This window comes from Corythoichthys intestinalis, chromosome 8 (assembly GCF_030265065.1).
Source record: "Corythoichthys intestinalis isolate RoL2023-P3 chromosome 8, ASM3026506v1, whole genome shotgun sequence".
Taxonomy (NCBI): domain Eukaryota; kingdom Metazoa; phylum Chordata; class Actinopteri; order Syngnathiformes; family Syngnathidae; genus Corythoichthys; species Corythoichthys intestinalis.
In genome coordinates, this window is record NC_080402.1 from 52,365,610 (window position 1) to 52,389,629 (window position 24,020).

General features: G+C 37.7%; 1 protein-coding gene across 1 annotated transcript in view; it reads left to right on the plus strand.

The window, feature by feature from the left end:
- Positions 1–24,020, plus strand: part of sorcs3a (sortilin related VPS10 domain containing receptor 3a) — a 390,307-nt gene that overhangs the window by 214,298 nt on the left and 151,989 nt on the right. Inside the window, exons 3-4 of the mRNA XM_057842965.1 lie at positions 15,066–15,165; positions 21,398–21,556. Coding sequence (XP_057698948.1) covers positions 15,066–15,165; positions 21,398–21,556 — 259 coding nt within the window. The remainder of the gene's footprint in view (positions 1–15,065; positions 15,166–21,397; positions 21,557–24,020) is intronic.

A 24,020-nucleotide genomic window follows, 5' to 3' on the forward strand; every position in this document is an offset into this window, starting at 1 on the left:
ATTGGATTACGATTCATAAAGGTTAAAAAAACGATGATTTCCCCTCATAACTTTATGAAAGCCGCTCGTAGCGGAACGAAATTCAAGACATGTCTGCCGCCCGGACTCCTTTAGCGGACGCACGTGCAACATTATGACGGATGCTGCCGTTTACTGAGCGAGATTTACTCCTTTTCAAAAGACTGAAAAGTTGTGTATCAGACAAGTTATTTTTTAGCGCGAGAGGGGAAGAGAGGTAGTTCGCTGCTCCTTGTCTTTCAGATGTCCAGCAGTAGTTTCAAGTAATGTCAATTAAAAAATGTCCTAAGTGTGTTGCTAAGACATGTGTGCGTCAATAAGAGGTGAGTACATGAACCCTCTTGTACTGTTTAGCCTTTATTGTTGTTGTTTTTGAGATAATAGTTAATAGTTAGCGCTGAGCGCTATGCTAATTAGCTAATTCGCTAATGTGTATTTCGTTTGCAGAATGTGTAAAACCATGATTAAGTACAGCGGTAACACTACAAACATGCGAAATAGTACAGAAATCTGTTAAAACGAAGAAGTCTTATTTCTAAAGGCACTTTGTTTCCAGAAAATATGGAATTCACTCCACCTGTGTAAAATTGTATTGTTGAGAGAAATAAGTACTCCCTTTAAAACGATTAATGTTTTTGCACATTCTTGTAAAAAATAAATAAATTAAAAAGCAGCTTGAGAGCAGCATTTTGTTGTATGGGCTTGTTTCCATCGTTCCTGTTGAATCATTAGGATGTTTTAAATAAATAATGGACACACATTTGTTTGGCTACATTATTAATTAGTAATGTACGATGCATTGATAATCGCGATAATAGTGATAACCGAGATCATCGTCAATACCGTGATCATCGTTCAATAATCGAATCGTAGCACCCTGAATCATAATCAAATTGAATTGTGGGGTGCCTAAGATGACACACCTCTAGTGTAGAGGTACCACTGTATTTTCTTCCATCAATCTTGGTTTGATTGGATTTTTAAAAAGGTCCCTTTTTGGGGCTGGGGGGGTTTCCTGTACAAGGGGGTCAGTTGTTCCTAGATCAAGCTGCAAAAAGCTCATATAAACCTGGACTACCGTATTGGCCCGAATATAAGACAGCCCTGATTATAAGACGACCCCCTCTTTTTCAAGACTCAAGTTTGAAAAAAGACTTTTTGAGCACCAAATTAATTTCTATACAGAAAATAATTACAGTACATGTGAAACAAATGATTATAACAATATATTTGAGAGAAAAAACATTATTTTGCCTCATTCAAATCTTAATATCTGAACATTTAAATATGTAAACTAAAGTGCAATCAAATTTGTAAATGAATGGCTTCTGGTTTTTGAAATGTAAATAAACCAATTTATTGTGATAAAACAACAAAATTGCAATAACTGCATTAACCATCAAAGTGAAGTGTAACTGTAACTTTAGTCTTGAAACAAATCTGAATAAGGAAAAACATTGTAATAAAATAATGCAAACTGGTTAAACGAGAGTAGCTGAGATCTTTCATGACAGAACATCGCTTCAATGATATCTGGCGCCATCTAGAGTCATGAATGGGTATAATGTCTAGACCGCGAATATAAGATTCTTATTTCAACGCAACAAAAACACTGTCTTATATTCGGGCCAATACGGTATTTTTATATTAAACATTCACTTTCTAAAGGATCTGCTGGGGTCAAATTGAACTATGCTAGCAATATTAAAGTAACATAGTGGTTAGTATACTGCATATAAATGAATGGGAATAGACATTAGGATGAGGTCAAGCAGGATTAGAAATAAATGCATCGGCGGCGGCGTCTCCAGCTTATCCAAATCCGGGTCGTGGGGCCAGCAGCCTCAGCAAAGAGGACCGGACAACCCTCTCCCCTGCCACTTCCACCAGCTCGTCTGGGAGAATCCCAATCTAGGCCAGCAGAGAGATATAATCCCTCCAGCTTCCTCTCAGTCTGACATGCCTGAAACACCTCCCGAGGGAGGCGTCCACGGGGCATCCTAACCAGATGTCCGAACCACCTCAACTAACTGGCTCCACTCGATGTGGAGGAGCAGCAGCTCTACCTCGAGTCCCATGCTACTCACCCTATCTCGATAGCTGAGCCCGGCCACTCAGTGAAGGTAACTCATTTCAGCCGCTTGTATCAGCTATCTTGTTCTTTTGGGCATTACCCAAAGTTAATGGCCACAAGTGAAATAAATGCATTTGGACTAAAATTGTGTGCATTTTCCTTGGAACCATGCAATCATGAAAGAATTGTCTTGGCAGCTGTATGTTTCACGAGAAGTACAGTATATGGATTTTTACTTAGCCAAATTAAATTTACTATAATTTCACTTATGCAGTGCTTTAATTCCACGTGTGTTTAGGGGTCTGTTGGCCCATGCAGTATTATTATTCTTGTATTGTAATTTATTTTATATGCTTTTTATTGTTGTTTTTTGTTAATTTTTTTCATTAAAAGTTCTAGTTGTTGTCATGTAACTCTACTCTTGTTTCACTGCCAATGTTCAGTTTGCTGCTTTCCTTGAATTCTAACAATATGTAAGCCTTTAGTCAAGGAGCAAAATTGGCTTTGTCATCTCAGAGAGTCTTTTCCCTAGCCAAAAAACTGGAGCAATTTAGACAATTGCAGTGGAAATGTCTGCAATGTAATCAAGCATCTCAACCGCTGACCTTTTAGCGCTATATTGTAAGTGTTCGGTTCACTGGTGCCGTCAGTATTTTTCAAGCAAATCATTCAACGAGTGTTCAGAGTCCTCGAGCTTGATTTTGCCTAAGGGTTGTCTGCTTGGGAAACTTTCCTCACTATGTCTTGTTTTTGGAGACGTGTGTGTCTGTGACTTTCAGGGGAGACAATTGACTTTCTGTTGTTTTTGGTTCAACAAACATATGATTTTTCTCCTGAATGCTGATGAATATAGATTGATTGTGAGAGGGTTTTCTATTCTAATATTTTCTCCCACTGCTTTGAATGCAAATGCAAATACAACATCCATTTTGCGCTAAATGCACAAGAGTCGACCTTGGTTTCCTTAAAGCATGTTTACTGTGTGTGTATAGAGAGATATTTGCGTAAATAATTGAAAATATTGCCAAGGCTTAATAGCTACATGGCACTTTACCACAAATCAAAATATTTCATAAAATGTTATATTTATTCCCTTAATTACTTTTAAGCAGAGTAAAAAATATTGGCCTACTTAATAGTATGTTTTATATATATACATATACGTATATATACATATATATATATATATACACACACACACACACACACACACACACACACACACACACACACACACACACACACACACACACACACACAGTGGGGCAAATAAGTATTTAGTCAACCACTAATTGTGCAAGTTCTCCCTCTTGAAAATATTAGAGACGACTGTAATTGTCAACATGGGTAAACCTCAACCATGAGAGACAGAATGTGGAAAAAAAAAAAACAGAAAATCACAATGTAAGAATTTATTTGCAAATCATGGTGGAAAATAAGTATTTGGTCAATACCAAAAGTTAATCTCAATACTTTGTTATGTACCCTTTGTTGGCAATTCGGAGGCCAAACGTTTTTTGTAACTCTTCATAAGCTTGTCACACACTGTTGCTGGTATTTTGGCCCATTCCTCCATGCAGATCTCCTCTAGAGCAGTGATGTTTTGGGACTGTTGTTGGGCAACACGGACTTTCAACTCCCTCCACAGATTTTCTCTGGGGTTGAGATCTGGAGACTGGCTAGGTCACTCCAGGATCTTGAAATGCTTCTTATGAAGCTACTCCTTTGTTGCCCTGGCTGTGTGTTTGGGATCATTGTCATGCTGAAAGACCCAGCCACGTCTCATCTTCAATGCCCTTCCTGGTGGAAGGAGATTTTCACTCAAAATCTCTCGATACATGGCCCCATTCATTCTTTCCTTTACACAGACCAGTCGTCCAGGTCCCTTTGCAGAAAAACAGCCCCAAAGCATGATGTTTCCACCCCCATGCTTCACAGGGGGTATGGTGCAATTCAGTATTCTTTCTCCTCCAAACAGGAGAACCTGTGTTTCTACCAAAAAGTTCTGTTTAATAATAAGCTAATAAACTGATCACCAGTACCCACTTTGTGTCCTAAAGGCCAATGAACACAAAAGTGATGGTCAACTAACATGGAGCCTATCTGCCGACGAGAGGTCACCTTTAAGTGGGTGTGTTCTGTTTGTCTGCAACCAATGTTCCACTTAATTTTCCATGTCTCTGAGCAGACACACAAACTGCCTGAGCACACTGTGGACCACAGTAAGCAACATTAGAATCGTACACTGTGGCCACACACCAGTATCACGCCTGTTCAAAACCTTGGATCGTAGCAAGTTATATGCCTTATTAGAAGAATGAAATTACAGCAGCAATTTTCATTACTTTACTTTTAATATAATTGATTTGGTCCACTTAAAATGAAAAAGACCAAATCTCGTTGTTCATGAGATGTGTACTTTGTTATATTGGAGAGTCCTGCTAACCATAGCAAGAGTCCTGCTTTGGCCTGGGTAAGGTCCAGTTGTAGCATGGGTGAGCTAATAAATAAAACATAATGAACAACCACAATCGGAGGACATCAAACTTCCACATTGAAACTGTTCAAACAATAAGTACACTCAAGATTCCTATTCTCGGTGTCTGAGCAGCTACACTGCAAAAAAACACCTCATTAAAACAAGTTCAATTCCCTTGTTTTTAGTGCAAATCTACTAGAAATAAGTTAAATGATCTGCCAGAGCTTCAAGTAAATTTCCCTCACTTAGATTTCTAGAATTAAAAAAAATAGCTAGCGACAAATAAGTTTACCAGACTTACAACTTTAGATGTATGGACTTAATGAAAACAAATATTAATATTTACTTAAAGTTAGTGGAATAATCTGATGCATTAATCTGTTAACTTGCTTTAACACTCAAAACAAGATGGAGAAAAGTATTTGACTAGATTTAAGAAAAAAAAAATCTGATTAAGGCGTTATACATTTGCTGTGTATACAGATCAGGTTAAAAAAGGGGAGAAAAAAAAAACAAACTGAAAAAAAAAACACTTAGTTATTTTATTTGCACATCCGACAGCCATTCTATCTTAAAAGAACCGAATTTCTTTTTTGCTTTGGCTTGATAAGTGTAATATCGCTGACCGTTCCTTTTGCCATGATAATGGGTTAGCATTTACGTCTCTTAACTCCGCTGCACTGTTGTTAGTTAGCTAACTTGCATGGTGTGTACGGGCAGGGCACATATGCACAACACTGTCAATGCTATGATTGGCAGCGCAGCGTAAGTGTAGTGAATTGTATCGTATCTTCGGCTAGACACCTGTTGTTCATTGAGTTACGTTGCACAATGGGACAGAAAACAATTTTGTCAGTCTAATTATCTAGTCTATCAGTTCTAAAATTGTATATGAATTACCGTATTGGTCTGAATATAAGATGGTGCTTTGCATTGAAATAAGACTGAAACAGTGGGGGTCGTCTTGTATTCGTGGTCTAGACATTATACCCATTCATGATGCTAGATGGTGCCAAATATCATTGAAGCGAATGCTAAACTTGAGGAGTAATGTTCTGTTATGACAGATCTCAGCTACTCTTAAGTTTAACCAGTTTACATTATTTTATTCCAATGTTTTTCCTTATTCAGATTTGTTTCAAGACTAGAGTTACAGTTAGACCTCACTTTGATGGTTAATGCAGTTATTGCAAATTTGTTGTTTTATCACAATAGATTGGTTTATCTACATTTCAAAAACCAGAAACGATTCATTTACGAATGTGATTGCAGTTTAGTTTACATATTTAAATGTTCAGATATTAAGATTTGAATGAGGCAAAATAACATGCCTTTTCTCTCAAATATATTGTTATAATCATTTGTGTCAGATGTACTTAAATTATTTTCTGTATAAAAAAATAATTTGGTGTTCAAAAAGTTTTTTCAAACTTGAGTCTTGAAAAAGAGGGGGTGGTTTTATAATCAGGGCCGTCTTATATTCGGGCCTATACGGTAATACTGTCGTGCTTGCAAAGAATGTCAACGGAAAGTTGCTTCAGTAAATCAATACAGGAGTCTACCTCACTTTTCACCACCAATGGGAGCGTCGCGTTGGCGTATCAAACACACCAACGTGAATGTCGCGTTGCAGTATCGAACGCACCGATAGGTGTGTCGCGCTGGCACATGACTGTGGCGCTGACAGTGACACTCCAATACGTTTTTGTTGAATTTTATTTTGTGCGCTGCATAGATTGACTTGTGTGCTGAGTATGTGCAAGCAGTGCACGATTGCGTACGAACGCAGCTTAGAGGGAACATTGTCTGCAATTTGCAAGTTCCTCACAATCCTGTCCCACTGTGTTGTTGAACGCAAATTTGTTGATGGCACACAGCTTTCCAGCGCTGGTGCTCAGTGCAGCTGGGGTCTTGCTCTCACCCTCTGTCTGGTCCACTAGCTTTTTCACCAGTCTGCTTGGAACGATGGTGGTAAAAGCCTAGCTAAATTCCAGGAAGATCATGTCCCATAGAATTATTATCATGAATATTGACATTTTTACGGCTGCTCACTTGCAGTTGGACGGAGAGACATTGAGCTGAAGTACTTAAACAGGATCCTTATTCAGGTTCTTCAGATATTGAGATCTTGCAGGATGAAGTGCAGCCCCGTGTTGACTAAGTTACTTACCGGTTTGCTTGGTCGGCAACTGTCAGCCATGTAGCCTTCTAATTTTCCTCTGCTTGGGGTGTTGGTCTCCTGTAATTGGTGATTTATTGCAGGCCATTCCACACTGACACAGAATCTTTAACAGTAAACTGTTTTTTTTTTCCCCCTCAGCCTTTCTTTATTGCTTCTATTTGCTAACTTTAATTTATTTTGTCAGCAGGTTATGTATCTTTCTTTACAAAGCACAATTTCCACTTTGATAAGTGTCTTTCTTAGCCTTGCAAAGTCGATGATGTTTGGCAGTGAAGCACAGCTTGCTGTTGTTGAATATGTAAAACACACATCTTCACAAAAGTTGATTTAAGATACCACCGGCTGCTGAGAGAATTTTCGAAGATGCTTTACTCTCTGCAATCCAAACAATCCTGTAGTTCTAGCTGTGCCTAGGTAATCCACTTTTTCTCTATTTTCAGCAAGGGCTTTGCACATTTGAGTTTGTACCTGTGTTTTTGTATTAAGTGGAGTAAACAGTGATCAGAGACTTCTGTGAAGTTGGCCCCCCATGAGACGCAAATTTATATAAAATGATGTCAACGGTTTGTGCTACATTGTTGCTTCTTTTTGCTGTAAAAAGATGTGTTGTGCAGCTATAACTTTTAAAATATTTACAATTATTTTATAAGTCAATCTGAGGTCAATCAGCCCCCCATTTTGATTAAAAATGGCTAAAAATGGTGTCACTGCTTCGTTTGTGCTGTAAAAAGTTTGTGCTGCTAACGTTTTTGAGATAATAATTTCAAGTGATGATGTTGATCAGAGCCTTTATTGTTGGGGACAGTCGATGTGCTTTTTATGTTTAGTCAGCTTGTTGATAACTTTAGCTCTCTTAACCCTTTATTACCAAATGTATAACGCTTGATACACTTAGATTTTCATGATTTTGAGACTAATTCAGAATTTTGAAATTTCTTTCTCAAAAAAAAATTGATGGATGCAAGTCAACACATACTACATCTGCAGGTTCCATGAGAAAAAAAAATCAGGATTTAGCAAGTGTTATATTAGGGCTGTCAAATGATTAAAATTTTTAATCAAGTTAATTACAGCTTAAAAATTAATTAATCGTAATTAATCGCAATTCAAGCCATCTATAAAATACGCCATATTTTTCTGTAAATTATTGTTGGAATGGAAAGAAGACACAAGACGGATATATGCATTCAACATACGGTACATAAGTACTGTATTTGTTTATTATAACAATAAATCAACAAGATTGACATTATTAACATTCTGTTAAAGCGATCCATGGATAGAAAGATGTGTAGTTCTTAAAATATAAACGTTAACGTTAGTACAAGTTATAGAAATTTTATATTAAACCCCTCTTAATGTTTTCATTTTATTAAAATTTTTCAATTTTTCAATCAAAAAAAAGACTAGTAGCTCGCCATGTGATGTAAAGCACTTTGAATTGCCTTGTGTTGAATTGTGCTATATAAATAAATTTGCCTTGCCTTGCCTTGCCTTGCCATTGTTGATGCCAATAATTACACAATGCTAATGTTGTGCTGAAACCCATAAAAGAAGTCACACCCAAGCGCCAGCAGAGGGCGACAAAACACCGAAAAACACAAGTAACAAGTGGACATTAAACCCTGCTGTCATTTTAATCTGTTTGAGCGGGGCATGTGCGTTAAAACCGTCAAATAGTTTAACATGATTAATTTAAAAAATTAATTACCGCCCATTAACGTGATCATTTTGACAGCCCCTAATATATGTATATATTACAGTGCTTATTACACAGATTCATTTTGATTTTTCATTTTTACAAATTTGAAAAAATGGTTCCATTAAGACCATATATTTTTTTAAATTTGGTATTCTCTGACAATTGCTTCATATTACAGGCCTTTAAGTGTTAAGTCTCCTAGGATAACAAGGGGCATCAGTCTGGATGCTTAAAACCCCTGGCAAAAATTATGGAATGACCAGTCTCGGAGGATGTTCATGCAGTTGTTTAATTTTGTAGAAAAAAAGCAGGTCACAGAAATGACACAAAAAGAAATCGAGAAGATAAAATGTGGTAGTTGGCAATGTTCCCTCTAAGCAATCACGCACTGCTTGAACATAGTCTGCGCACAAGAAAATATATGCAGCACACAAAATAAAATTCAACATAAACGTATTTTAGCGTCACTACTACTGTGAGCGCCGCAGTAGTGGGTCAGCGGGACACTCCTGTTGGTGTGTTCGATACAGCAATGCGACGCTCCGATTGGTGCGTTCTATATGGCAACACAACACGGACAACTGTCTGCGCCACTGTAATGAGTCGGCGCGATACCCCTATTGGTGCATTCGATACAGCAACATGACGCTCCGATTGGTGGTGAAAATTTACTTGACAAAATCCAAAACATAGAACATATATGTCATCTTGAAAGGCAATTTAATATAAAAATACAATAGAGAACAACATTCTGAATAAGTGTACAGTGCATGAACAACGAAATGTGAATATACTGTCCTCACCAGGACGCTACGGCTCGGTCCTGGCTATACAGCGAGCTAAACTCCCAAATGATGATGCTGGACGTCCGTATAATTTGCTGAACCAATTTCGTCCACGATACCAAACAGGTTCGCATCAACGTAAACAAATGATAATTGGGTGCTATTACAGCAATAACACAAACAGTTAGAATGCGTTCGCTAGCATTAGCACATCATTCGAACAACCAACAACTGGCTCTAAGTGTACGATCGCGGGTGGAAAACACAACAACAACAGAAAAAAATGATACACACAGGCGTTGCCTCTGTAGAGATATTTTACAAGCATAAACAATGAACATAGGTTCACAGCCGTGTCTCTCTCTCTATCTCTCTCTCGCTCTATCTCTCGCCTACTCGCTCAGAGACGCTGCATAGCTGTCCGTCTTCTTCTGGCGTGTGAGTGCTCTTTTTCGCGTAAACAAGTGCGAATGCGCCCCCACGTGGGCGTGAAAGCGCCACAAACTAAAAGCATGCATTTCAATATAAAAAAGTCAATAATACTATTGAACACACATTGCCAAAGGCAGAACGCGAACGTGGCTATAGCTATTAAGAGTTATTCAGATAACTATAGCATAAAGAACATGCTAAGAAGTTCATCAGTGTCACTCCAAAACACTAAAATAACATGTGAAATGATATCATAATATGTTAACAATTTCACATATAAGTCTCTCCTGATTATACGTTGTTGGAATTCGCCCCCTGGCCAAGCCGCACGGAAACGGCGACAGGCGAACGGAAATGGTGCTCCGCTGCTTACCGCTTCCGTGCGCCAACTGGGAAGGCGAGAATTCCGCGCGTTCACCTCTTGTGTTAACCCTATGTACTGACTCCATGTTCTAAAAGCTTGAACAAGGCTCACCAAAAACAGGTTGACAATTTATTCGTCGACATTATTCAAAAACAAGGCAAAAACAGACGACGGAGGAACAAGTCTGGATCCAAAACAAGGCTACATAGAAAATGTTTCCGAGCAGCAAAATCTGTGTTACCTCAGTGTCCAGTGTTTTTTAAGTCCGTGATGGAGTAGGCCGGGCTGAAGGTGTGGCTGAGTGTTGTTTCGGGGCCATCCCTCTGTGGCCGGTTTTGGGCGGTTAGGGATGGGACGTGGTCGCCACAGCGACTGACGTTGGTCTTGAAGTCCCAAGCGCCTGCTATCAACTTTAATATCCGGGCTGGCTCTACTTGTTTTAGGACAAGGCGCGCTACTCTTTGTCCTTGTTGGTGTTCGGGAGAACTGATTGCAAGAGTTGGTGCGTCAATCTTGCTCGTGACGCACACGTCGGGCTTCTGTGATAAGATGGCGTTGTGTATCTATTCTGCTTCTTTTCATTAAACTATGGTGTGCTATTTATTTTATATTAGGTGTGTGTTAAAATAGTACGGTCCTACAGTAAATATGAGAAATGATACTATTCCCTGATTAATTTTATTACGTGTGTTAGAGTAATGCAAACAGTTCGACGGTGCCTACGAGAAACGGTACCATTTTTCCATTTCCCCCTCAGGAGCCCTGATAAGGTGATTCACTTTACTGTGTCCAAGGGCATGGAGTGAAGTCTGCCTAAACTATAGTTAGATGAATGTGTTAGACTAATGCAAACAATTATATGAATATGTTAGACTAATGCAAACAATTATATGGTGTGTGTGAGAACAGTACCTATTCCCTTCAACATTGCACCCCCAGCCAAACTATGAAAAAAACTGCGACTTAGAGTCCAAAAAATACAGTACTAACTTTGTGCTCAAAATAAGTCTGTTAGGATTGGTAGCTCAAAATAAGCCTATTTCAGGCTATCTAAGTGAGTAAAATTTGGCTAATAATTTCAAGTATTTCTAGAAGATTTACACTGAAAATAAGGGAATTTAACTAGTTTTAAGGAGGTGTGTTTATGCAGTCTAGCTGCTCAAACACTGAGAATAGAAATCTTGATTTTCCTTATTGTCTGAACAGGTTTAATATGTGAGTTTGTTATACTGTTCTCCCATTGTGGTTGGTCATTGTTTTATTTATTAACTTATCAATGCCAAAACTGGACTTTACCCAGGCCAAAGCAGGATTCTTCCTGTGGTTAAAGCAGGACTCTCACATATAACATAGTACACATCTCATGAACAACGAGAGTTTTGTCTTTTGTTGCTTTTCAACTCAAAAGTAAACTAATGAAAATTGATGCTGTAGTTTTATCTTTTAATTAGCCATGTAACTTGCTATGATCCAGGGTTTTGAACAGGCGTGATACTGATGTGTGGCCCTGTTGTTGCGCACCGTGGTCCGTAGTGTGCTCAAGGAGCTTGTGTGTCTGCTCAGACACATGAAAAATTAGATGGAAAATTTGTAGTTGGTAACAATTGCTTTTTTCGACCGAGCCGAAGGAAAAAAATGTGGAATCAATCAATTTTGAGTAATTCATTCAAATTAATGTACCTGGTCAGAGTTTGCAGTGCATTGTTCATGCAAGCCGTGGATGTCAGACTGCAACAAGTAATTAATTAAATCGGTCAAATTTGATTATTAAATCAGTTACAAACGAATTTGATAATCGATTGTTGCCAGCAGCTTTGAGCAATCCCGTTTAGATCCTTCTCTGTGTGTAATGTGAGGCTGCGCGCACACCAGTGATTAAGGCGAGAGAGACTGAGTTCACTGCTACATTCAGGTTGGGTTGCTGAATCAGTAATATTACGAAGTATCGAAAATTAGACTGTCTTTTTTGTTGTTAGATCAAGAGTGCCTCCGTCAGAGGTGAGTAAATGAAACCGATCGTATCGTCTTTGTTAATGAGACGTTACTACTTACCACGGAGCGCTAAGATAGTTAGCGATTATGCCAATTAGTGACTTAAGTGTCCATTTGTTTTGTATTTTGGAGAAGTATATTAGCACTTGAATTATTTTTAGATGGTATGGTTGTCTTATTTCTTTTGATAAAGAATCCACGCATAAACCAATTATATAACAGCTTGAAGTCTCAGCACAAACTACAATTCAAACTAAAACATTGCCAATATGAGAGTGTGCTTTGAAATTGGAGTTTGATTGTATTAATGAACAACTGTTTCATAAAGAAAGTTGATTCATTAAAGTCTACCTCCTCCTTATTCGATGTTGTTTTTTAGTTTGTTTAAAGAAAAATGATTCATTGACACAATTTATTGTCAGCACTTTCCCCTAAAAAAAAAAAAAAAAAAAAATCAATCAGCACAACTTAGTCTAGGTTCATACTGCAGGTCTTAATGCACGAATCCGTTTTTTTTCATGTTTTTTTGACTCGATTGAGGCATTAACTTGACGGTCTGAATGGGACAAGTCGCAGAGAAGTGGACCATTTCAAATCCAATCTGGTTCACATTCATATGTGGTTTAAATCTGATCTGGGCCACATTTTTCCAGGATATAGCGGCGGTCTGAACTGTCAAGTCTCCCAAATCGGAATTCCTGCAGCGATTACGTCAGCAAAGACCGAGAGCGGCACGCAAGACAGCATTGATGTAGCTGTTCATTAGCGTTAGCGCCTAGTTTTTACCACGCAGGAGTAGGGCTTGACCACAGTCATAAAAAAATACAATGAAGAAAAGGACAAGCCTGATGATGCTTGGTTTCTTACTGTGTGCCAAATGAGCAATATTTCTGTATTGCTTACATGGCCGAGTCGGGGCAAACTGACGCACACACATAATTTTTATGTGTGTGTCATGCACGCACAGTACGTAGTTATTTGTTTTTTTCATGCTTCTGTGCATGCGGGTCAGTTTGCCTAGTGGACTACGAATTAGTGCGGATACGTAATACTTGAACGGGCTCAATGGACAAAGGCAGTCTGAACGGGCATGCCAAAAAAGAAGACCTGCAGTATGAACTTAGACTTAGAGTCTCCTTTAAACGTGTACTTCTATTCAAACTGTAAATTGTCATACAAGACAATGTGCAATGAAATTGGATTTGGACTGTATTTATGAACAACTGTTTGATAAAGAAAACTGATTCACTACAGTCTGCCTCCTCCTTATTCCATTTTGTTCTTTAATTCGTTTAAAGAAAATAAATTAGTCATTTCCACAATTTATATCAACACCCCCCCCAAATGCCAATCAGCAGAACGTCTTTTTATTTGAATGAACAGAACTTTTGTCTGATTTGTGTACTGAGAAATTCGTTTCATGTTTTATACTCAGAACCTTTATTATAAACATGTTTTATTTACAGTACTTAAAACAGTACATTGTTAGACTACAGTTAAGTCAAGAAGCTGTAATAAAATATAATTTTTGAAGAAATAGTCATCCATTTTGTCTACATTGTCACAACACGTCTAAAGCAACTTCAAGTTAAATTGTGAAGGTAAATGAAAAAAGTGACATTTATCCGAACAATCGATGAATCATTTAAATAACCGTCCGATGAATCAATTAGAAAAATAATCATTAGTTGCTGCCCTGCTTGGATGGCATTGAGAAGCCAGCAAGGATAAAGGAGCAGCACTCTCACAGTGATTAGTACGGCATGCAGTTCAGAAATAGCGACTTCAAGCGTGTCTTGAGCAACGTGACGTCCCTTTGCTTTACCCGAGAGTTTTGCGTCATTGTACGCTTGTCCAATTTGGAAGCCAGGCAGTTGTAACGTGGTGTCTGGGGCACGTCCACTGAGCCAGCATTCGATAAAGTGAAAGAACGTGCAAAATCTTTATTGGTTCTTGTGAGGAATAGAAGCTTGTCTATTTTGTTGGGCATCGAGTGTGGCTGTGTCAAGATTAGGTCAGATTGTTCAAAATGAATGTGTGCGACGTGGTTGAAGTTTAGTTATGTATGTTGTTTGTGATTTGATTGCAATCGCTTATGTCAGTTAAAACACTCGGCAAAAGAGCAGATTTCAAATCGGTCACACTGTGACATCACAATACACCTTATTACGCTTTCTACATGCCCACTTACCTCAGGAGAATTCAGGATACAAGGTATCTCTTAACTTGCACCGATGACATGCAAAGCTGCTGAAGTCAGCGTAACTCGGGCAAGTTTATAGATGGTTTCATGTTATTTTGTTTGAAATACCCAAAGCAGAGCATAGCCCATAGTTATCTGGGATAGACTCCAGCACCCCCGCGATTCTTGTGAGGATCAGCAGTTTGGAAGGTGAATGAATACATACCATAGCATTTCAGACACAGGATTTTAACATAAATTCCAAAAAATGCGGCACCACTGGCGACTAATTTGTTGAACAAGCACAAACTTCTCTATCAAGCCACAACAAGCCCCCGTTTGTACAAACATTTCCTGACCAATTATGGTAAATGTGTTAATTTCCCATGGCGTACTGAAGATAATATCTCAGGACATAGAGTAAAAGTGCTATGGCACAGAGGTTTAGAATCACTGCTCTAGAGGGACTAGGCTAGCTAACAGGCTCATTCCCACTACTGCATTATTAAAGCCTTTGGATTCTAGAATGCCCACGTTTTAATTTTATTTTATTGCACTTGTCATATATTATTTTGGATTCAGCTATTTGGAGGGAATTAATTATTCACAATGCTGGTCCCTAGACACGTTTGAATGGTTACTTTCTGTTGGCTGCCTGATATGATTGGTAAACCCCTTCCAGGCCCGTCCTTTCTATTACCAGATGTTACAGTCCTTATCAGGTTTTTCTGCAGTATTTCATGCTGCAAATTTTTATTTATTTTTTCATTATTTTGGCCACCTTTTATTTTGTTGGAGCATATTGAATATATTTTCCTCTTTGGTGTCTCTGTGTGTATATGTCTATGTATTCAGATCTTCTGACTCCGGCTCTACATATGTGAAAATGAATGACAAAGTTGGGTCTAAGACTGTTCTGAGTTACCTCTACGTCTGTCCAACCAACAAACGAAAGGTAAACTGTTGCATGTTATCAATCTTGATATTATTTATGTTAAAATGTCGTGTTCACATAATGTTTCATAAACATGTTTTTCTTATTCTTATTTTTGAAAAAAATGTCTTTATTCAGGCATTGCATTTCATGTGGTACATTAAAACACTTTCAGCCTTTAAAAACATTCAGATTTACCATTCCCCATGTGTTAACGGGACAGATCAAATGGGGGGAAAAAAAGATAAAAAAAAGAATGCAAACAATGTGTACATTTAGCATGCCAGAATTTATTAGGAAACAACATTACCTAGGGGTGCATTATATCCATTTTTTTTAACCGATATCGATAACTTCTTGCTCCTCAAAGCCGATATTGTTAACCGATAATAAATATATAATTTTTTAAATGCATAACCTGAGTTTTTGAACACCTGGAGGTTTAAAAAAAAAAAAAAAAAAAAAACTAGTGGTGGATTCAACATAGATTTGCCTTTGATCTCACCAGATTTGTCATAATGACATGAACAAAATGGTGCGTTTCACTTCTGCACTGCCGGACAGCCAGCTAAGAATGAATGCACTTCCATAAATCACAAGGCTTGGTCTTTTCTTGCTTTTATGGGAAGACACTCATCTCAAAATTGTGAAAGGACAACAAAAAAATACATATTCAATACTCAATATACAACAAACTGCACAATACACGTATAAGTATACACAACTATTATAGGTATAGCATAGCACACTAGCTTGAGCTTCTAAAGCATTGGCTGGCTTCTGTAACACAACAACTTATGAACTTCTGTACATATGACCCTTCACCACAGAAGTAAACATATATTGCACATCCATCTCTTATACTAAACATAAAACACTTACATATATTTCCGTGGTGGAAACGTAACAGAAAGCATTCACGATTGTCAATGCTACCGCTAGACACCGCAATGTGTAAGTGAATGAGCCAAACTACTGTAACAAAACATAGATGCAGCGAATTATTCTGACCAGCAGGTAACAGCAATGCCCCGCAAATAGTCAACTGATTTCCCATACCAGTGTGTAAACTGTAAAGCCAGCACAGCACATATTACCAACAAATATCAGACCAATAATTATCCTGCACCCGTAACATTAGCCGAAAGCCACTCAATCGCCAGAGTAGGGTGGCTGCAAAGAATATGTCACCATAGTTACTAGAGTTCGGACAATACACTTAAACTCACAATATGATGTACTTCAATATGCCAGAGTCATGGTACGATACATCAGGATAACATATTAAAAAATGTACCAAAAAAAATGTAAAAAAAAGTAAAAATAAATAAATATAAATAAATATATATACATATATACATATACAGGGGTGAAAGTTGGCCAGAATGGTCAGGAACGCAGTTCCGGTATACGATTCAGGGCCAGAACGCATTTCTGCTATAAGATTCAGGGCCGGAATGGTGTTCTGGTACACGGTGCTTTGATTCCGAAAATATGACAGCAACTGTCAAAATGCTATGTAAAAAAAAAAAAAAATGCTAAGCTGCCACCAAAATCAGATTTACATACACAAGTGTTAACAACAAGCATAATAAAGTGCTTGTGTAGCGTAATCCGTTTCCACCAATATTTAATATTTATCTTATTCCACGGACGGCATGGAGGTTTCCCTAGCTGCTGCAGTTATCTGAGTCTGGCGTTGATGAGTCACATCAAAGTGCAAATACACGCAGCAAAGCAAAATGCCTGGACGCATTTATCCGTTCAATTGGCTGTCATACTGACATCTGATCAGCAGAGATAGTTAGCTCTGATTCGTTCAAATGTGCATGTTTTCTGGAACAGCAAAAAAAAAAAAAAGGTTGTTGAATTGAGGCGACAAATAAAGGGGCAATGCAAAATAAAATTGATCAAATCTTTAAGCGCAACGAAACAGTTGAGGAGGCTAATTTATCAGATTTTGTTTTATTTGCTCTGATGAGGAGGTTCAGAACATCTTAGCTGTCAATGTGCACTTTGGACTTAAATTTGTTCATTTATGTTAGGCGACTTATTCATTTCCTTATGATTTAATAAAGTCAATGTTTGCGCGATCTTCAAAATATATTCCATTTCACTCTGCATAATATGAGTCATTTGTACTTATTTTTCTGAATGTATGTTACTTATGTCTGTTATTAAAAAAAAAAAAAAAAAAAAAAGGTAAATGTTTACATTATCTTCAATTTTAATATACATCCTATTAGAGGCGTGCGTAATTTCCGATTCTTAGATTATTAGCGATTTGGCCGTGGAAGATTCGAGAACGATTCACAAATATCCAAATTCCGATTATTGAATTATACCAGGTAAAGCGGAAGTAAAACACAGTCAGCGCGGTCTTTGGGACGCAATGAGGAACCGACCGAGAGTAAATATCATGTTCAACTCATGCCGCTAGATAAAAAAAAAAACAATCATACCTGACTGCGGCTGACAGCCGCTACAAACAACGCCCAGTTGCTAGTTGCTACAAACATACGGCTGCAGTAGATCATATATATGTAGAACATGCAAAATGCCAGACGGCGTCGGTGTTAGAACATGTATTATTGAACAGAGATGCACAATGACAGACTTTCCGGCGTAAGTAAACAGCGCCATCTTAAAGCAGTAGACCTCTAGAAAGCTCTGTTGTAGCGAACCTAATTAACTTTTCATCTAAAATACTCCTAAATCGGCAGAATCTTGTCTTGAATCAGTCTTTAAATGATGAAATAGTTTTAAAACTTTGACAAAAGTAGACAGAAGGGAAATTATGGAATAACGGGAGCAATTTTAACAACTGTAACAGTTGATTCACAACATTAAATTAATTGAATGTAGTTTAAAGCTGCTGATACAGAATGGGGACTGGAGTTTTTTTTTATTTACTGTTATTTTTGTATTTTTGTTATTTTTATTTTTTTATATTTGTTGACTTATAAATTAACTTGATACTGAAATAGTAGTTTGGTTTAGCATGAGAGGATTTTTGAACAATTTTGGAACTAATGTACAAAACATTAAAAGAAAAAAAAAAAAAAAGAAAAAAAAAAAAAGGAGGGGAGTGCATCAATAATCGTTTTATAATCGAATCGGAGCCTGTGAATCGTAATCGCAATCGAATCGTTAGGTGCCCAAAGATTCCCAGCTCTACATCCTATGTTCTTAAGTAGTTAAAATTGAGATTTGGCATTTAGTATGTGAGGAAATGAGGGAAAATAAAAATTAGGAGATGGAGGTTGGGGTTATTGCTGTTTTTTGTTTTTATTTTGCAAATCATTGAAAAAATACAATTTTGAATGAAAATCAGTTGTTGTATGTGTTATAGAAATAGCTGTGCTAAAACAGTTTTCTTTGCATTTCAGTAGTTTAAGAGGTTTGACCCCCCCCCCCCCCCCCAAAAAAAATAAAAAAAAATAATAATAATAATAATAAATGAATAAATAAAAATTCTGCCTCCTTGGCGACCTTCACGTCTGGGAGTTCCGGCGAGAAATTCTCGCCACTTTGGCCAAATTTCAAAATTGTCCAATATGCATGTGTGATACATCATTGGAAAGCTTAAAATCTCAATTTTCTGGTGGAAGAAAAAATTTGAACGGGAGGGCATATAAAAAAATAAATAAATAAAAAAAAATGTAAACAGCAAAACCCCAACTGGAGGTCAGAGCACACGAAAGCATATTTAAAGACGCCATGATTTTAATGAGATACTGTCGCGTACTTACCATGTTTCGATCCAAAAACTCCATGTAGCATGTATTATCGAGTGTCAAGACAAAGATGTGAGTGGCCACAGCTGGATTTTTGGGGGATTTTATGGGTGAAACATAACAAGGGTCGCGATGCAGAAATCGCAGACATCGAGGGGTGGTTGAGATTTTCTTTTTCATGTATATAACCTTTTAAATGTTTTTTTTTTTTTCTCAATTTTCTCTGTTTGGTTTGATTATTTATCATCTAAAATATTGGGGAAAATGCGACGGTCAGAAAATAATACAATGAAGCGATGGTTATAAGGTAGATTTCCATGACCTTTTTACAGACTCCATTTTTTCATTGTGACGTAATTTGTTTAAAAGTTTAAATTATGTGAGTGAATAATTTTTGAAAGTCGTTTTTTTTTTTTTTTTTAACTAAATATTAGACATCAATTAATTATTCTAAGCTAAAACTGACAACATTTCGAATAATAAATATAATTACTGAGCTTCTTTTTATGGCTGGGTTGAAACAAAAGTGGTTGGTTACGTCTGTAAACCAGGGTAAAACGGACAAATTCAAAACAATGCGCCATGAATCTGCTATGGCAGCATATAGACATATTGTTCTATTAAACACAAGTTTTTTTTGGCATCGAGTACAGCAGTTTATTTTAAAGAGGGGTGCAAAAGTAAAAACTGCTTTTTCAGACTGTCCATGGTTTCCTCCATATACAGTATGTGTGTGTTTCAGTTAAACTACAGTACAAAGCGGCCACAAAATGACATCCATGGTTTATCGATTTCGGGCTGTGAAAGAATGTTATCGGGCTAGTGAAATACACCCCCCCTCCCAAAAAAATAAATATAAGAATCTGTGACCTTTGACTATAAATGAACTGCTATTACCTTTCGTGGTTTGTTGAACGGTGGAAGTCTGTTCTTCTGTTCCAAAATCAACGAGAAGCAGTGGCGCCACCAGGGGGTGGCCAGGGGTGGCCACGGCCACCCCTATAAATTGGTTGGCCACCCCACTGGCCACCCCGCTTGCCAGTATATCGTTAGACTGTTGTAGCATCAGTTATGCATTTCATCCCAAATGAATGCATTTATTTTGTTTTGTCAAATGTAGGGCTGTCAAATTTATCGCGATAACGGGCGGTAGTTAATTTTATTAATTAATCACGTGAAAATATTTATCGCAATTAACGCATTCGCGGTACGACTCATTCATGCATTGCCGCAAACAGCCTACAATGGCGCCGTTTTACTTATATACAGAGATAAGAGGCAGTGTCAAGTGAGTGGAGTAGATACAAACATTCATTGGGGCCGTGCTTTTAATTGGCAAAAGCTTTGTCATCTCTCTCACAGCAACTATAAATATTGTGGGAAGCAACGTGGGGAAGAATGACAGGAGTTGATCTTTTTCTTAACACCCTGTAGTGTACCCAATGCAGAGAAGATACAGCATTTGCAGCCACCACACACAGTCATGGTTGCACCACTGCCCAACATGCATTTGGGCAGAACAGTTAAGTCGCTACAGTATCATTTACTGAAAGCTCACCAGATACACTAGATGGCAATATTTTGTCACAATATACAAACTCACATTTATCCTTTAAAAATTACAAGTCTTTCTATCTGTGGATCGCTTTCACAGAAAGAATGTTAATAATGTTAATGCCATCTTGTGGATTTATTGTTATAATAAACAAATACTGTGCTTATGTACAGTATGTTGAATGTATATATCCGTCTTGTCTTATCTTTCCATTCCAACAATAATTTACAGAAAAATATGGCATATTTTAGAGATCGTTTGAATTGCGATTAATTATGATGAATTCATTTTTAAGATGTGATTAACTCGATTAAAAATTTTAATCGTTTGACAGCCCTAGTTAAATGTACACCTTATGCCTGATATATACACAACACAATGAAACCGAATTGTTGTGGAACTCAAAATGTTGACTGGACAGTTATGGACTATGCACATTAAATCATTAGTAACTTCAAATATTACACAATACACCAAAGTATATCTGTAGCCGTGTCCTTAAGTCTTTCTGATAGTTTTCCCCTGACCTTTTTACTGCAATAATATAATGAAAGCCTGAAATTATGGCTTTTAGTTTTGGCCACCCCAAGATTTTAAGTGGCCCCATCTGGCCACCCCTATGAAAAATTTCTGGAGGCGCCACTGACGAGAAGTGAGCCATAAATGTCCCAAAATCAACAGGAAGCGACAAATATTCAATATTCAATATTCCCAGGCTTAATCCTTCATCCTGGTTTTGTGCAATACCCCTCTGGTTGTTGTGAACGTCTCATTTGCAACTACAGTAAATTACTCATCATTTTGTCTTTTAGGTATTAGTTCAAGCATATTTTTTGAAGGAGATCAGAACACATTTAATCATCAATGTTGTGCATTTTATATTTTCGCTTGAAATATGTATGTTTGTTCTTTTCAATCACAATTAAACAACAAACATTAATTCACTCGCATTCTCCCTCAGATAATGGTGCTGACTGATCCTGAGTTTGAGAGCAGTGTGCTAATCAGCTCTGATGAAGGAGCCAGCTACCAGAAGTATCGCCTCACTTTCTACATCCTAAGCTTGTTGTTTCACCCTACTGAGGAGGACTGGGCTTTAGCCTACAGTCATGATCAAAAGGTAAGATTGACCTTGGTTGGTGTCTTCATGTGCCATGATTACATATACTGTAAATGATGCACATTTTTGATGAGAATTTGACTCGTCTTTGTTTTATTTGTCCTTTTAACATATTATAATAAATAGTTTGACGTCAGTTTTCATGTTTTAAAAATCAAGTCAATTTTGTGCCTTACAAAATTCCTGTGGCGTCCCTCTGTTGACATTGACAGTCACTCATCATCAATTTATATGAACATTACACACGATATGCTACATGCGTAAGGAACAGCACTAGCTTGCATTGTTATATACGGTATACTCGCACACACCAAGAAAATAGTTCTGCTGAATAAAAAAGATAACAATAAGCGTTTTCCACTGCATACGACTTAGTCAGTTATACAACCATTTAGCCTGGCTTCCACTATTTCATTTTCCACCAGAAAAAAGTGGGTTGGATATAGTGCTGCAACGATGAATCTATTAACTCGAGTAATTTGATTGGAAAAAAGCTTCGAATAGATTTTTGCTGCTTCGAGGATTCGTTTAATTAGAGCAGCATTTTGATGGTTTGTTTTAAAAGTGTTTGCATTTAGTTTTAGGGATTTGGGTGGATACACTGCCCTCTAGGGGCAAAAGGGAATATGACATAATTCATTTACACTGCTGGCCAAAAGTACTGGCACCCCTGCATTTCTGTCAGATAATGCTCAATCTCTCCCAGAAATTACAGCAATTACAAATGCTTTGGTAGTATTATCTTCATTTATTTTGATGGCAATGAAAAAGCACAAAAGAGAATGGAAAAAAATAGATCATTATCATTTTACACAAAACTCCAAATATGGGTCGGACAAAAGTATTGACACCCTTTGAAAAATTATGTGATGCTTCTCTAATTTGTGTAATGAACAGCACTTGTTACTTGACAGCCACATGACAGGTGGTGGCAGTTACTAAATCATACTTGGAGCCAGTTAAAATGTGTTAAAGTTGACTCAATCTCTGTACTGTGTGTACCACATTGAGCATGGAGAAAAGAAAGAAGACCAAAGAACTGTCTGAGGACTTGAGAAGCAAAATTGTGAGGAAGCATCTCAAGGCTACAAATCCATCTCCAAATACCTGAATGTTCCTGTGTCAACCGTGCGCAGTGTCATCAATAAGTGTAAAGCTCATGGCACTGTGGCTAACCTCCCTAGATGTGGACGGAAAAGAAAAATTGACGAGAGATTTCAACGAAAGATTGTGCGGATAGTGGATAAAGAACCTCGACTATCATCCAAACAAGTTCAAGCTGTCCTGCATTCCGAGGTTACAACAGTGTCAACCCGTACTATCCTTGGGCGTCTGAATGAAAAGGGACTATATGGTAGGATACCTAGGAAGACCCCACTTCTGACCCAGAGACATAAAAAAGCCAGGCTGGAGTTTGCCAAAACTTACCTGAGAAAGCCAAAAACGTTTTGGAAGAAGTTCTCTGGTCAGATGAGACAAAAGTAGAGCTTTTTGGAAAAAGGCATCAATATCAACAAAAAAATTAGGCCTTCAAAGAAAAGAACACGGTCCCCAAAATCAAAAATGGCGGAGGTTCCCTGATGTTTTGGGGTTGCTTCGTCACCTCTGGCACTGGACTGCTTGATCGTGTGCATGGCATTATGAAGTCTGAAGACTACCAAAAAATTTTGCAGCATAATGTAGGGCCCAGTGTGAGAAAGCTGGGTTTCCCACAGAGGTCATGGGTCTTCCAGCAGGACTATGACCCAAAAAAACCCTTCAAAAAGTACTAGAACATGGTTTGAGAGAAAGCACTGGAGACTTCTAAAGTGGCCAGCAATGAGTCCACACCTGAATCCCATAGAAATCCTGTGGAGAGATCTGAAAATGGCAGTTTGGAGAAGGCACCCTTCAAATCTCAGAGACCTGGAGCAGTTGGCCAAAGAAGAATGGTCTAAATTTCAAGCAGAGCATTGTAAGAAACTCATTGATGGATACCGCAAGCGGTTGTTCGCAGTTATTTTGTCTAAAGGTTGTGCTACCAAATATTATGTTGAGGGTGCCAATACTTTTGTCTAGCCTATTTTTGGAGTTTTGTGTAAAATTATTATGATTGATTTTTTTTTTTCATTCTCTTTTGTGTTTTTTTATTGCAAGCAAAATAAATGAAGATGTTACTACCAAAGCATTTGTAATTGCAATCATTTTCTGGGAGAAATGTAGCATTATCTGACAGAATTGCAGGGGTGCCAATACTTTTGGACACCAGTGTAGCAGGGCTGAATCCAGCTGCTCCCTGTTTTTGTTTGATCTAACATGGTTTTATATGCATTTACCATTTAGTTTAGAGGTATATTTAGTATGTTTTGTGGAAATAGGTATTTGAACGATTTGTTAAGAGCATTGTTAAAAAAAAAAAAAGTTAGCATTTCATAGCATTTCAAAGCACTTAAGATAGTGGATTTTTGCTATGCAAGTTAGCCTG